This window comes from Emys orbicularis, chromosome 13 (genome assembly GCF_028017835.1).
Source record: "Emys orbicularis isolate rEmyOrb1 chromosome 13, rEmyOrb1.hap1, whole genome shotgun sequence".
Taxonomy (NCBI): domain Eukaryota; kingdom Metazoa; phylum Chordata; order Testudines; family Emydidae; genus Emys; species Emys orbicularis.
This window is the reverse complement of record NC_088695.1, coordinates 11695347-11711511: the sequence shown is the minus strand read 5'-3', so window position 1 is coordinate 11711511 and position 16165 is coordinate 11695347. Positions and strand designations below refer to the sequence as shown.

Below are 16165 nucleotides of genomic sequence, written 5' to 3'. Positions count from 1 at the left end.
CTCTTCAGCCTTGGTCAGCAACTGGGCGGTTCCCTTGCTGAAGCTCCTTCATTTTCTGAGCTGTGAGGAGTTGCAGTCCCTGGGGAGGGGAAATTCCCCCCGTCTCTGGGCAGGACACAGTATGAAATCGCCGTGTGACAAGCCGCGTCAATAGGACTGAGGTTGGTCTACACACAACACTACGAAGCTTGGTCAAATTCTGTTCTGGCAGCTGAGGACGCGTCCACAGTGTGCCACTGCAGCGTGTAGTAGGAGGATTTTATGTTTGTATTTTGTATAATTTAGAATAAAAAATAAAAGAATGTTAATAATGTAGCATGTGTTAAATGTATTAATGTATCCAGGGCTTTGGAGCTGTGCTCCGGCTCCGCTCCAGCTCCAGGCAAAAACCTGCAGCTCCACTGCTCCGGAGCTGCTCCGCGCTCCAGCTCCGGGCTCCGCTCCAAAGCCCTGAATGTATGATATGATCCATATTCTGCCAGCCACTCTTCCTGAAAGCAGCAAGGAAGGGTCTAGTGGGCCATTGGTAAAGATACATCAGCCAGAATCTTGTGTCTGAAGCAGGGCCTTGGAGCCACAGCCGGGCCATGGTAAGAACTGTGCGGGCAGCCGCAGACCCTGCAGCCTGAGCCCCAATGTCCACACTGATATTTTAGAGCCCTGCAAACCCGAGGCAGCTAAGCCAGGCCAGCCACAGACAGGCCACAGATCTTTCAGTGCGGTGCAGACGTACCCGTACTCCCAGGCCTCTCTGCTGGAGCCTGCTCGCTCCTAGCAGCCTCTGATCTCCCGGACCATCCTGCCCCATGCCTCCTGCTGCGCCCTGTATGGAAACCAGGAGATTCCTGCCTCCGTGCTGATTAAATGGCTCCCACTCAGCCAGGTTTGCCGGAAGCTGGGAATGGGTGACAGGGGATGGCTCACGTGACGTGATGATTACCTGTTCTGTTCATTCCCTCTGAGGCACCTGGCATCAGCCACTGTCTAGGGTTGCCAACTTTCTACTCGCACAAAACTGAACACCCTTGCCCCACCCCTGCCCCACCCCTCCTCCAAGACCCCGCCCATGCCCTGCCCCTTCTCTGAGGCCTCACGCCCCGCTCACTCCATCCCCCACCCCCGGTCACTAGCTCTCCCCACTCTCACTCACTTGCTCATTTTCACCCGGCTGGCTCCGGGGGCTGGAGTGCAGGTTCCAGCTGGGGGTGCGGGCTCCAGGGTGGGGACAGAAATGAGGAGTTCAGAGTGAGGGAAGGGGCTCCAGGCTGAGGCAAGGGGTTGGGGTGCGAGAGTGGGCGAGGGCTCGGGCTGGGGGTGCGGGCTTGGGGTGGGGCCAGGGATGAGGGGTTTGGGATGCAGGAGGGGGCTCCGGACTGAGGCAGGGGGTTGGGGTGTGAGAGAAGATACAGGCTCTGGGCTGGGGGTGTGGGTTCTGGGGTGGGCCAGAAATGAGGGGTTCAGAGTGCAGGAGGGGGCTCCAGGCTGGGGCAGGGGGTTGGGAGGCAGGGGGTAAGGGCTCCGGCTGGGAGTGCCAGGCTCTGATGTGGGGCTGGGGATGAGGGATTTGGGGTGCAGGAAGAGGCTCTGGGCTGGGGAGTTCGAAGTGTGGGAGGGCGGTGCTTGGGGCGGGGGGCAACGTGCGGAGCCCCCTGGCTGCCCCTATGCGTAGGAGCCGGAGTGAGGACATGCCAGCTGCTTCCCAGGAGCCGCACGTCATGGAGGCTAGCAGGGAACCTTGCCAGCCCCGCTGTGTGGCGCCGCCAGCTGGACAGTAAACAGCCTGGTCAGCAGTGCTGACTGGAGCTGCCAGGATCCCTTTTCGACCGTGTGTTCCAATCAAAAACCAGTCACATGGTCACCCTACCACTGTCAGAAGGACACTGGGCTTCATGGACCTTGTCTGAGCCATTGTGGCTGTTCTTATGTGGTGATTTGGGAGTCAAATAACTGAATTCAATTTATTTATTTATTTTCAAAGAGTGACTATGCCTTTAAAGTCTGTGTTCCCCTAAGGGAACAAAATCTCTCTGTCTGACTTTATTTCCAATGTAAATGTCCTATTAACCTGAGTTTAACACTGTCCCCAGCACACAGAGGATTTCACATTTCTCACCAGATCCCCCAGGGGCTGGGAGAAGTCACAGACGCGGCTCAGCCAATGAGACAGATCCAGGAAGGGAAACACCCAATTCCATCCTGTGTTCCTCTGCCAGAGGGCTGTAAATTCAAACTAACGTTGTTACCCCTTTCCCGGCGGGATCCATTGCCTGCAGAGAGCCCTGCACTGCCGAAAGTCTCCGGGAGGAAGCTTCTTGTTCCATCTGCCTGGAGTATTTCCAAGAGCCGGTGTCTGTCCACTGCGGGCACAACTTCTTCCGGGCCTGCATCAGCCAGTGCTGGGGGGAATTAAATACAAACTTCTCCTGCCCCCAGTGCAGAGAAACTGCCCAGCAGAGAAACCTGCAGCCCAGCAGGGAACTGGCGAGAGTTATCGAGTAGCCAGAGGGCTGAGTTTACCGGCAGCCAAAGGCTCAGGACGAGTGAGTGTGTGAGAGACACCAGGAGGCCCAGAAACTCTTCTGTGAAGTGGACCAAACCCCCATCTGTGTGGTGTGTGATAGAGCCAAGGCTCCGAGCCAGATCTCACAGGGTGGTTCCCACAGAGGAGGCTGCCCAGGAGGACAAGGTAGGAAATATTTGCCCACTAACAATATTTGTACCGGTGGCTTTTTTCCAAACCTAGATTTCAGAGGCCAAAGCTCAGCAGTTCAGACAGACCTCGTGGAGTCTGGCACCTTACTTGTGAATTTCCAGATGTTGGGGTTCCTTTCACCTGAACTCCATATTTTCTGCCACGTTATTGGTTGTTAATTGTTAATTACAATGATCTTATCAGGATCATTAGGTTAAGTTACTGATCTTGGCCCTCAACTCTTAAGATACTGATCTTGGCCCTCAACCTTAGGAATAATTGATGATGAATTTTTGGAGCAAACCTGCCTCCCTCTGTTTTACTAGCAATCAGCAATATGGGAGCAGAGTTGTAGGAAAGAGATCTCTACCAAGCACGCTGAGAGGCCACTGCTACATAGGGAGGCACTAGGCTTTGTACATTGGAGGCCTGGACCCAGCTTGCATTCCTAAGATAAACTAGCTCCCCTCTGTGACCGGGGGTTCTCCCCCAGTTCCTGCACCTTCCATGGCCTGGCCTGTGAGTTGCCATGTGGGTGCTCTCCCGGCCTGCTGCTGGGTTAAATAAACTGGAAAGCTAAATCCGTGCAGCAGCGTTATTGTTGGGGGAGGGGAGGATCATTGAGCCTCATGCTCTAAAGGAAAAAAATTAACACCCTACCCCGCACCTCCCATGTCCCTTTGCCCAGGAACAATTCCAGACCCGACTGCAGGAAGGAAGGGAGAGAAAAGCTCCTGGGATTGAAACTGACTAGAGAAAGGAGAAGCCCAGAGTACCTGGTAGGTGCCCAGTGTTGTTACCCAGCAGGGCCGTGGGGATGAATGTCAGTGTGGGAGGTTTGTGTGTCTCTCTGGGGCCGTGTGCTGCTGGTTGGGAATCGTGTGTGTCTGTCTCTGTTCCCCTCTGTGGCTGGAGTGGGACTGGGACTCCTTGCCTGGCTCTGGGGCTGGGGCAGATTCCCCAGGAGCTCTGGGCAGCCCTGGGGCAGGACAGACGCTGATCGAATCCAGCAGCAGGTGGCCAGTCTCTGGTTTCCAGTGGCACCATGGAGCCGGGCCCATGCTCAGAAGGGGCCCTGGCCTGCTCTGCTTGCACTGAGCCCTGAGACCCTGCCAGCCTGCTGGCTCCCCCCCACCCCACCCCACCACTTGCTCTTCTCCTCTGGCCCAGGGCTCCTCTCCACCCCTGGCCCCACCCGCCGGCTCCTCTTAGCCCCCTGGCTGGACCGCAGTGCACCTCCGGCTCCGGGCAGTCCGCTTCCCACCACCTGTGGGGCCCCACCTGTCTCCCTGGAGCTGAGCCGCCTGGGACTGGTGCAGAAGCCTGGCCAGTCTCGGGCAGTGTGGGGGGCTTGGCTGGGCCCCTCCAGGCAAGTGGGTCCTGAGGGAGCCCGGTCGGGGCAATTGCGCCACGCCTGAGGAGCCGGAGCGATTCCCAACACTGGGACCAGCCCTGGCTGCGCTGCCAGCTCAGCCCGGCAGACACAGTCGCCTCCCAGCAGGGCCGGTGAGTGCGTCCGGGAGGCAGGGCATGGGGAAGTGGGTCTCTGGGGAATCTGGGGGGGTCTGAAGATCTGTGTGTGTTGGGGCACTAGGGAGTGGGGGTTCTGTGTGGGGTGCTGGGCAGTTGTGGTGGGGCTGTGCTGGGCAGGGGTGGTGTGCAGGGTGCTGTGCATTTGTGATGGGGACCTGGGGGGGGTGCTGGGCATAGTGGGTCCAGGGGGGCTCTTGGCATAGGGGGGGTCGGTGGGGGTATTTGTGTTGGGTGGGGGGCTGTGTGGCATGGCATGGGCCCGCTCCCGAGGGGAAGGGACATGCTGGAAGCACAGGGCCGGGCGGGCCACTGTGCATCTGACAACTGCCGGTTTGTAAATAGTGCTCTTGCACTGGATTGGGTGGAGCAGGGCCGCCCCTGCCATGCCATGGCCCATTGCCCCTGTCTGGCCCCTCGCTCTGTGGACTGACCTCCCTGTGCCATGCTCCATTGCCTCCATGGGAGCCCACAAATACGTTTGGAGCCGGACCCACACAAGGTTAATCCGGCCCTGCAGGTGGCCAGAGTGATGAGGAAGTGGGATCATGGCCAAGGCTGCATTATGGTCAGTCCCTGGCTATCAGAGAGGCTCCCTGGGCCCTTCCCAGCCCCATCACACACTCCTCGGCTCAGCTTCAGGCTTGAACTTCCTGCCTGTGGCCTGGCCTACGCTACAGAGTTAGGTCAACGTAAGGCAGCCTATGTCGCCCTAACTGTGTACACGTCTACACTACCAGGTCCCTCCTGCCAACGTAACTCGCCCGCTACGTCAACTTTATTACCCTGCCTCCGCGAGAAGCATAGCGCTTAATGAAGTCGATGCCGGCGGCTTAAGTGGCCTCCGGGAGTTGTCCCACAATGCTCAGCGGTGACAGCTCCGGTCAGCGTTCTTAACTCCGCTGCCCAGCAGCCGGGTACACAGGTACCCCTCCCCTGTTAAAGGACCGGGAGCTTTAGAATTTCCCATGTCTTGTTTGTTCAGAGTGGAGAGCTCGCCTGCCCAGCTGAGCATGCGGGGTCCACGCTCCAAACGCTCTCCTGCCTGGAGTAGGCGGGAGGTGTTGGATCTCCTTGGCCTGTGGGGAGAAGAGGCTGTGCAGGCAAAGCTTCAATCCAGCCGTAGAAATGCGGCTGTCTATGAGAAGATCTCTCGGGACATGGTGGAGAAGGGCTACCAGAGGGACCTGCTGCAGTGTCGTGTGAAAGCAAAGGAGCTGCGGCTCGCGTACCAGAAGGCAAGGGAGGCGAACGGTCGCTCTGGTGCAGCACAGACGTGTCCCTTTTACAAAGAGCTGCGTGCTATCCTCTGCGATGACACCACCCCCAAGAGCCGCCTGGAGTCCTCGGAGGAGTCAGAGTCCCAGGGCACCGCAGGCAGTGGTGAGTCGGAGCTGCTGGATGAGGAAGAGGAGGAGACGAATTGGAGACAGGCGAGCGGGGGATCCATTGTCCCTGGGAGCCAGGAGCTGTTTGTAACCCCGGAGCAGTCCAGCCAGTTGCAGCACTGCAGCATGGCTGACCGTGATGCTGGGGAGGGTACCTCTGGTGAGTACACACTTAGCATTAATATTGTGGGGACACATGTTCTTATTTGCTATTTTTTATTGAAATAATCAGTGGAGGTAGAGTGGCTGTCTGCTTCTCAGTGCCCGGACCAGCTAGGCAGAGGATGCCCTGCGAAAGAGATTGTTTATGTACACAGGGATGTCCCAGGAATCCTCCATAGAGATCTTCAGGAAACTTTCCTGGAGGTAGTCTGCAATCCGTTGAAGGTTTCTGGGGAGGGCTGCCTTATTTCTTCCACCACGGTAGGACACTTTCCTGCGCCACTCCAGTATTGATTCGGCAGGCATCATCTCAGTACACAGGATAGCAGCATAAGGACCCAGTCCATACCTGAACGCATGCAGCAGCTGTTCCCTTTCCGCCTCTGTTACCCTCAGGAGCGTGGTATCAGCTAGGGTCACCTATGGGAGATGGTGCTAGTATTCATTTCAATTGCTCGAACCGCAAACACTAGTGCCTGTTTCCCTTCTCTCCCTCCTCTTCCATCCACCCCCTTGTGATATCACTGCCTTGTGATAGCTTGTCCTACCCCCATCACTGGACGGGGCGCCAGAACCCAGGGGCACAATGGGGAAGGGGCGCTGGAATCGGGGCAGGAGGCATGGCCACCCACTGTTTAACATGGCTGTAATTTGGGTGGCAGGGGTCTGTGTTCCCCCACCCCCACTTCTGAAGAAGCCCCAACGCCCCTGCCCCCGGGCCGTACTCCCCATGGCTAAGACGGCAAACCAGTCCAATGAACACCTTGCAGAAATGCAAATGTTCTGCTGTACATTTGCGGGGATTCAAGGGAGTGATTTTTATGCAGGAAGTCTGCCCTGGACCCTGCATCTGCACTGAAATGGTTCCTTTGTGGTTTTACAGCCAGGAGTGCGGCCTGGGGCTCTTCCTCCACACTGTCGGCGGGCCTCTTCCAGATAAGACAAAGGCCAAAGAGAACACGCACCGACACGCTGCATGAGACATTGAACGCCTCTGGGAGGGCGGACACCGAGCCAAGGACCGCTGTCTCGGAAAAAATGGATGTTATGAGCAGGGCGCAAGCCAAGGAAACTGAGCGTGCCATGCAGCAGGAGGTGCTGGGGATTCTGAAGGAACAAACAGACATTTTGAGGCGTCTGCTTGACCTTCAGGAGCGATACTTTAAGTCTCTACTCCCTCTGCAGCCCCTCCAGAACAGCACTCTAACATCGCCCTACTTCCCCTCCCCCCCTCGCACACATTCCACTTGGCGTAGGGGCCCGATGCAGTATCCCTTCCACTCGATCCCCGGGGAGGGTGAATGGAATCCCAGCCGCCCATACACTGACGTGTGACAGGCCAGGCCTGTGCACTTTTAAACAGAAGGTGAATGTGCATTCCCCCTCCCAGTTGTATATTCCCCTGCGGTTTCCAAGGTTTACCTCTGTGGCACATGTTTCTGTGTGCAATAAAAGTCCATTTCTTGAAAACGAAACCATCTTTATGACTTCGAAGTGAAGGGGGAGGGAAACTGAGGCACTCAACGGGGGGTGAACAAGGTCACACAGAGCCAGACCTGTAGATAGAACCCAAGAATCCTGGCTCCCATCCCCTTCTTGCTCTAAGCATTAGCCCACACTACCCCCACGCTCACAGCAGCCACTGGAGTGGCCCCTATGAGGAATGCATTATAGCAGTGGTTCTCAAACTTTAGTACTGGTGACCTCTTTCACATAGCAAGCCTCTGAGTGCGATTTCCCCCCCCCCCCCCTTATAAATTAAAAACACTTTTTTATATATTTAACACCATTATAAATACTGGAGGCAAAGCGGGGTTTAGGGTGGAGGCTGACTGCTCACGAACCCCCATGTAATAATCGTAAGACCCCCCTGAGGGGTCCCAACCCCCAGTTTGAGAACCCCTGCATTATAGGGTCTCAGCCCATTCCCCGGGCATCGGTTTCCCCCTCACTGGCAATGCCTTTGGAGGGGCCAGGGGCTGAGTGGAGTGTGGGGTGGTCTCCCCAGCTGTAGCAAGGGAGGGGGCTCTAGTGGTTGCAGCAGGTGGGGGCTGGGAGTCATTTTCAGAGCAAAGTAAGAGGTGTATTTCCAAGGTTACATTACTACACACACAGCCGTCAAAGCAAGGTTCAGACTATTGGCAGGCACAGTGCAGAAAAGCAACACCTATTACCGTGGGTTATTAATCAAATGGATTTTCAAAGCCACCCTGAGCCGCGTTGCTCCCCGCTGAGCTCCTGATAGCCCCGGTAGCTGGCTGCTCAAAATTAGCAGACTGCTGATCCGCCGCCTTGCCCCCACCCCTGTGGAAACGTCTCTCCCTTTGCTCCACAGAAATTATGAAGCACACAGCAGGCAGTGATAACAGAAGTTAAGATTCTGTCGCGGTTCTTTTTAGTAAAAGTCACGGGCAATAAACAAAAATACACGGACACCTGTGACCTGTCCCTGACTTTTACGAAAAATAACTGTTACATTCTATACCTTGGGGGAGTGTACTGTAACCCCCATATTCCTCATTTTCATATAATTGTGATCTTACCTTACAAGGCATGCTTTATATGTATCAGGAGAAAGGTTATGACCTGCTGAAAGTCATTTCTCTATCCATATATGTGTATCATTAATGCAGAGGAAGTTATGAGAATTGTGTTGTATGATGGTCACTAAAACATGCTGTATATTAGGGAATCTGCCAGATATTAGCTCCCCAGAGGCAACAGCAAGGAAAGTGACCAACACCCAGGCGGGGTTTCAAACAACCCATCAACAACCATTGCCCAGCAAGGAAGCTACAATTCAATGACTCACCTGCATGAGGCCACACCAGGGGAATTGCTCAACTTTGCCTGGAGACTCAGCAATGCCCCCAGACATGCCTGGACTTGTGTTCCCCAGCACATGGGATTGAGGGTATAAAACAGAACAGAGCAGGCCCATGCTTCACCCTTCTCCTGCCTCCACCTATGCTGCAAGCAACTAAGACACTGAAAAGAAGACAAGACTCCCAACAAAGGAGACTGGCCCAATTTCAAGGGTGATATCCAGGGCTGGTGCAAGGATATTTTGCACCCTAGGCGAAACTGCCACCTTGTGCACACCCCCCCCCCCCCCGGTACATCGGTTCATTGAGGGGCAAATCCCAACGGCCTTTATAGATCCCAGGGGCCAGCCGTGCCCAGGGGCTGCTCCCCAGACCAGGTTCCCCCCTACCCACCCCCTGAACTCCCCTGGAGGATGCACAGCCCCCCCCGTGAGCCCTCCCCACCCCCGGCAGCCCCCGCCCTGAGTCCACTCACTGGCTTTGCCGGGCTTGGGCCGCTGCAGCAGCTCGGCAGGGAGGAACTGCCTTCTGGGGGCTCCTGCAGTAGATGCATGTGGGCAGAGGCCCCCGTGCGCCCCCGCCCCCCCCCCGGCACTCCCCTCGCCACGCTCGGGCTCTGCGGCTCCTGGGAGTGTGAGCCGCCGCTGCCCCTCCCGGAGCAGGCTCAGGGCCCCGCGCCCCGGTGGCGGCTCACATCCCCAGGAGCCGCAGAGCCCGAGCGTGGCGAGGAGGAAGCCGGGGGGGGGGCACGGGGGCCTCTGCCCGCATGCATCTGCTGCAGCCTGCAGGAGCCCCCCGGGGGGGTGCCAGGCCGCAGCCTGGGCAGGAGGGGTGGGGGGCACAGCTGCGCTGCGCCGGCTCCTCCATGGCTGGGGCTCGCCGCCGACGCTCTGGATCTCCGGTGCCTCCGGAAGGTGGCTCCTCCCTGGCGAGCCAGGGCACCGCTTTTTGGCACCCCCAGGGCCGTCCTTATAAACTGGTGCCCCTATGCCCGACAGCAGCCTAAGCTTGCAGCCCGGGGGGTGGGGGGGCAGGCTGGAGGGACAAGGCAGAAAGAATAACAAGATGCCCAGCCCACCTCACGTGGTGGAGAGTCACAGTTCCCCGCAGAGACCCCTGTACCCTCTCCCTCACGCAGAATTGACATGCAAAAGGTACCTAATTAAAAGCACTAAACTTGGGAATAAAAAATGTCAGTCACAGGTTTTTTGATATGCCCTGAAGTTTGTCAGACATTTATTTGCAAAAACTTTGTAGTAAGGGCGAGTCAGCTGTCTTGCTGAATACAACATTAAATATTATGGAATACATGATGCAGTTCTTCTCTGTTTTACATTTTCTTAATCAGTATTTCTAAGCTGATTTTATATTTTAAATGTACTCTTAAGCCTTCATAAAATAATCATTCCAGATTACTACATATTTAACTCACTGAAACAGACATTATTTTAAATTAATCAGTCACAGAGGTTTAGTGTGTTCATTGCTTTTAGAAAAAGGGAACACTAATTTACTGTGTGTGATCTCCATAACAATACACATGTTTATGAAATGTCACCAACTTTAAAAAATATGTTTCCAAAGATTTTAGGCATAACAAAGGATTTTATATCTTACTAAGGTACTGATTTTGCTTAAAACTAGTTCATTAGATAGTCAGAAGTAAAGAAAGGGAAACTCTTTCTCCAGCTATCTGGAAGCAAAGGGCTGTTGCTTCCTTCAATGGGCCGGGGGGGGAGGGGGGTGAAGGGAGAAATGGATGGACAGAAAGGACAGGAAGACTTTGGAAGTAAGTTTTTTTACTATAGTAATTAAAATGTGCTTTTTAGATAAAGGTGGTCTTTTGAAGAATTTATTTAAAAAACCATGTCTGAAGAGCCAAGCATTTAAGGCTAACGATGATTGTGCATCTAAAAATCTATGCAAGGATTCTTATTGTTCCGTTCTCCTCCCCCTGAAGATGAGTCATAGACTCAAAGGCCAGAAGGGACCATCATGATCATCTAGCCCAGGGGTTCTCAAACTGGGGGTCGTGACCCCTTAGGGGGTTGCAAGGTGGTTACATGGGGGGTCGTGAGCTATCAGCTCCGTGGGGCAGCCCTGAGCCCCCATTAAAGTAAATGACCCCACCCCTGTTTTTAATGAATAAGCCACATTCCAAGACTTGCTGTGTGAAAGGGGTCACCAATACAAAAAGTTTGAAAACCAGTGATTTAGCCTGACCTCCTGCACATTTCTAAAATTAATAAATAGTAAGTGAATTAACTTAATTACCTTACATCCTGGCGATTGCAAACTTCACGTTTCACTTAAGAAACAGGCACAGATTACAGAGTGTGGACTCAGAGCCAAGGACACTCTAATAACCCTGAGCCACATGATCACCTCCTGTAGGTGATCATTGGCGGGGGGGGAGGGGGGGGGGGGGGGGAGGGGGACGGGGAAGAGAGGGAGAGAGATTAATGAGTCTGCTCTACAGAATTAGCTAAGGGCCATAGGGCTTGAGGCTCATGCAGTAGTGGCTAATGCACTAAGATCCAAAAGCCCCAGCTTCGATTCCACCTGCCGACAAGTGGGGTTTGTGACTGTCAGTGTTACAAAACCAGCAGAGATTTCTCTTTCACTTCTCTCAGCCCCACTATTTCCCTCCTATTGGCCATTCCCTGCACCCAGAACGGTCCTCCCTCCTCCCCCTCCAGTGGATGCAGATACAAAGAGCAGTGCCAGGAAACTGGCCTTATTAGCAGCCGGCTCCAGGCACCAGCTTAGTAAGCAGGTGCTTGGGGCGGCCACTCCGGAGGGGGGCGGCACGTCCAGGTATTTGGCGGCAATTCAGCGGAGGGTCCCTCTCTCCGGCTCGGAGTGAAGGACCTCCCGCCAAAGTGCTGCAGATCGCGATCGTGGCTTTTGGGGGGGGGGCTGCTTGGGGCAGCAAAAACCCTGGAGCCGGCCCTGATTAGCAAGTGCGAGGCCCGATTCTTGGGGCTTGTACTCACCGGGCGGCGCTCCGAGTCTTCAGCGGCACTTCGGATTGCCGCGCTCCGGCCGGGGTTGCGGGGCCACTGGGTTGCTGGGCTCCAGCCGGCGCTTTGACCGGGGAGCGGCGCCACGGGACTTGCAGGGCTCGGGCCGGCACTCCGGCTGGGGGAGTGGGGCCGCGGGGCTTGCCGGGCTTGGGCCGGCGCTCCGGCCGGGGGAGCGGGGCCACAGGGCTCCTGCCGGGGGAGCGGGGCCGCGGGGCTTGCCGTGCTCCGGCCGGGGGAGTGGGGCCCTCTTAGGCGCGGGGCCCGATTCCGGGGAATCGGTGGAATTGGCCTAAAGCCGGCCCTGCTTATTAGCCACCAGAGGCCCTAGAAATGGAGAATAGTTTTCAGCTCCCACCCACAGAGAACACTGATCTTGGGGGGTGGGTCCTAGCCCACTTTGAAGCTCATTGTGTATCTACAAAGGATGAAGCTGACACAAAAATCCGCTTCCACACCAGAGTGCAGAAAGCACCGAGGAGTACTGAGTACAGAAGCTCTACAGTGGGCGCCATCAGCAATGCCCTGATGAGAGGCAAGCTGGTGACGGGCTGCAGAGATGGGAAGGTCCCATGAGCATTTGCTCAGGGGCTGTGAGCCGATGCCAGAGAAAGCCCAGCAGAATGGCATGGGGGCCAGCAGGGCCGGCTTTAGGCCAATTCAACCAATTCCCCTGAATCGGGCCCCGCCCCTAAGAGGGCCCCGCGCCCAAGCCCCGGTACGGCGTACCAGCAAGAGCCGGTGTGCTGTACCTGGGTGGCCTGGCTTCCCCAGGGGGCAATTTAAAGGGCCTGGGGCTACCAGCAGGGGCTGGAGCCCCAGGCCCTTTAAATTGCCACCAGAGCCCCACTGCCGGAGCCCTGGGGTAGGGCTGCGGGGCTGTGGGGGCTATTTAAAAAGTCCAGGGCTCCTGTTGCTTCTACCGCCCCGGCCCTTTAAATAGCTGCTGGAGCCCCACCGCTTCCCCAGGGCTCCCTCGGCTATTTAAAGGGCTGGGGCGGTGGAAGCAGGGGAGCCCTCGGCCCTTTAAATAGCCCCCGAATCCCAGGCTGCTGCTGCTACCCCGGTGGGGGAGGGAGGAGGAGGGGGCACTTACCGTACATGGTGGGCTGTACCCGCACCCTCTGCCCGCACCAGCCCCGCCCCCCCTGCCCTGCCGCTGCCCACAGCCAGCCCTGCACCCCCTGCCCACACCCAGCCCCTGCTGCACCCCCTGCCCTGTCTCCAGACAACCCCTGCTGCACCCCCCTGCGGCCCTGCCCGAAGCCAGCCAGTCCCCCCACCGCTCGCACCAGCCCTGCACCCCCTGCCCTGCCTGTAGCCAGCCCCACACCCCCTGCCCTGTTTCCAGCCAACCCCTGCCGCACCCCCCTGCCTGAAGCCAGACAGTCCCGCACTCCTCTGTCTCCAGCCCTGCCAACCCCTGCCGCACCCCCCTGCGGCCCTGCCTGAAGCCAGCCAGCCCGCCCCACACACCCCTGTCTCCAGCCAGTCCCGCACCCCTTGCCCTGCCTGCAGCCAGACCCTACCTCCAGTCAGCCCCTGCCCTGCCTCCAGCCAGACCCATGTCCACTGGTGCCCTGCAGTTCCCAGTGCAGTAACCCTGCACACCTGCTTCAATGAGGGGGGCAGGGAGCAGCTGGGACCCACACATGTGCACACCTAGGGTGACCAGACAGCAAGTGTGAAAAATCGGGACGGGGGTGGGGGGCAATAGGATCCTATATAAGAAAAAGACCCCAAAATCGGGATTGTCCCTATAAAATCAGGACATCTGGTCACCCTAGCACACCCCCAGGGAGTGGCGGGGACCCACACATGTGAAACAGCGCTCATTTCTAGTTCAGGCCCATCTTTTAAAAAAAGAACTTTAGGTAGGGTTAACATACATCCGTATTTTCCCGGACATGTCAGGCTTTTTGGTTCTTTTTGGACGTATGGTAACCCTATTGGTACAAAAAATACATACTGTGGCATATCCCTTAAATCAGAACTTTTTATAGGGAACTGGTTGCTAAGAAATGAAAGGCTTTTTTTTACATGTTTTTTTTTTTAGTCATCCCCGCCGGGGCCCCGCCGAAAATGTTCGAATTGGGCCCCGCACTTCCTAAAGCCGGCCCTGGGGACCAGAGCAGGAAAACTGGCCAGTGGAGGCTTTCAGGAAGGAGGACAGTGAATTTGGAACAAAAGCCTGGACTCACAAAGGTCCTTAAGTGCTTCAGTCCCAGTTTTAGGCTCCACACAATTCCTCTTTGGCTGCCGTCTAACCCTGCGGGTGCCTAAATTTACTTGGCAACTACATTTCCGCTGTTCAAGTTCCGTAGTTGCTTCAGTTTCTTCCTCTAGGCACCCAGACATTGATCCACAAAGCAGGGGAAGCTAGGTAGGCAGGGGCGCCAGAAGGAGGGGGTCAGGGGGCCATGGCCCCCCACTTTTTACCAGCCATAAGGGCAAGTGATGGGGGGAGAGGGAGCAGAGAGGAGCGAGCTGGGGGCAGGGTCTTGGGGGGAAGAGGCAGCACAGGAGTGGGGCCTTGGGGAGAAGGGGTGGCATGAGGGTGGGGCCTCATGAGGAAGGGGCAGGGCCTCAGGGGAAGGGGCAGTGTGGGGGCGGGAGCTTGGGTGAAGGGACGGCGTGGGGGCGGGAGCTCGGGGGAAGAGGCAGTGTGGGAGCAGGGCCTTGAGAGGAAGGGGTGGCGCAAGGGCAGGGCCTCAGGGGAAGGGGCGGCAGAGGGTGTGTGGCCACGGTTCAGGTGCCAGTAGCCCCGCCCACTTTTAGGAAGCTTCTGCTGCTCCTGGGTGGGCAAACACCTATCTCCGCTGTGGGGCTCAGTCCAGTAGCTGTGCTCAGAGGCCACAAGCTGGAGCGGGTCCCATTCAAACCCCAGCCACCGGAGGAGGTAGCACCAGCTCCCTTATAATCTGTAGGCCAGTGGTTCAAACATTCACCTAGGATAGGGGAAAGAAGGATTCAAATCCCCCCTTTCCCGGCGGGGGGGAGGATTTGGAGAGGGGTCCCCCACCTCTCAGGAGAATGTCTTAACTTCTGGCTCCCCGATCGGGGCTCCCTCAGTCTCTCCTGCTGAAGCTGTTTCACTGTAGACAAATACTTAAATAACCATTGGGCCAGAGAGAGGGCATGACGCTGTAGCCTGGTGGTTTGGAGGCTGTAGTCTGGTGGTTCGGGCACTGCCCCCACGGGAGGTGGGAGACCCAGGGTCCAGTCCCCCTGCTCTAACGACTATTCAATTATTTAATTCTGCCTCCAGAGGGGCCGTCCCCCAATCATGCCCCTCCCACGGTTGCTCCTGGCTGGGGCAGGTCATGCACCAGCCTGCGCTTAGGGTTGGGGCCTCAAAGCCCAGCCCAGCTGGGACTCCCCCCGCTGGCTGCAGACTCCCCCCAAGTTCAGGGTCAGGGCAGCTCCCACTCCCATCCCAGCCAGTGGGAGAGCAGCTCCCCCATCATCTGCACCCCCCCCACACACAAGCACCAGCAAAGGGGGCAGGGCCAGCTCCCCAGGCCCCCACCCTGTAGCTGGGCAGGCAGGGGGAAGGCAGGGGCCTAGCCCCGCAGCGCTCCTCTTCCAGCACCAGCTTCCCTCCCTGCTCCAAGTGGTGGCGACGGCCTATCGTCCCCACACCACCAGCCGATGATGGCCCTTCCCAGTGGCACACCTGTGCTTGCGGGGAGGGGGGGGTGAGGAGCAGCAGCAGCAGGAGTGTGGTGGCCAGTTGCCAGCTGTGCCAGACCCACAGGTGTGTTGGTCGGGGGACAGGTGTGGGTGATTCCCCCTTGTGCCCCTGCATGGGGCTGACACCCAGCCTGAGCCGCATTCTGAGCCTGATCTTCTACTTCTTTTCCCTTTATGCTGCTTTCCTGGTGAGGGTCGCAGTGGCAGCATGGAGAGTAGGGAGAACCAGCCCTCCCTTTCCCCCCGCAACAGGTTCCAACTCCTCCTGGGGGATTCCCCAGCGTTCCCAAGCCAGGCGGGAGATATAATCCCTCCAGCGTGTCCTGGGTCAGCCTCGGGGCCTCCGCACAGTGGGATGTGCCCGGGAGAGATCCGAAGGAAGCCTCCCAGGGGGCATCCTTATCAGGTGCCCGAACCCCCTCAGCTGGTTCCTCTCAATCCGAAGGAGTAGCGGCTCTACTCCGAGGCTCTCCCGAATAGCCGAGCTCCTCACCCTGTCTTGGAGAGCAAGCCCAGCCACCCTACGGAGAAACCTCATTTCTGCAGCTGGTACCCGCGATCTCGTCCTTTCAGTCATTACTGATAGAGAAATAGTTAAAGACAGCTATTCGCTCGGGGCATTCCTTTGCTTATCACATCAGTTAATCCACACCCTCTGTTTATTATCCCAGTTGATCTCTGCATGTATGTAATCTCTCCTAGATACACGTACACAAAAATACCTAGGGGAAGATGTTAAGCAGACCCCTAGTATGTCCAAAAAGGAATTTAAGAAATGTATATCGTTGCACGTAAACATGTTTGTACACTAGTATATAAGAAGGCATTCTGAACCAGTAAGGTGTGTCTCTT

The 16165-nt window shown here is 56.8% G+C and overlaps 1 protein-coding gene across 1 annotated transcript; it reads left to right on the top strand.

Annotated features, from left to right (window-relative positions):
* The first annotated feature begins 117 nt into the window (after positions 1-117).
* Positions 118-7232, top strand: MSANTD7 (Myb/SANT DNA binding domain containing 7). Its single transcript, XM_065415553.1, has 5 exons — positions 118-161; positions 2088-2686; positions 3381-3471; positions 5208-5770; positions 6656-7232. Exons 4-5 carry the CDS (start codon positions 5236-5238, stop codon positions 7105-7107), a joined length of 987 nt encoding a protein of 328 aa, XP_065271625.1. The 5' UTR covers positions 118-161; positions 2088-2686; positions 3381-3471; positions 5208-5235; the 3' UTR covers positions 7108-7232.
* The last annotated feature ends 8933 nt before the right edge of the window (positions 7233-16165 follow it).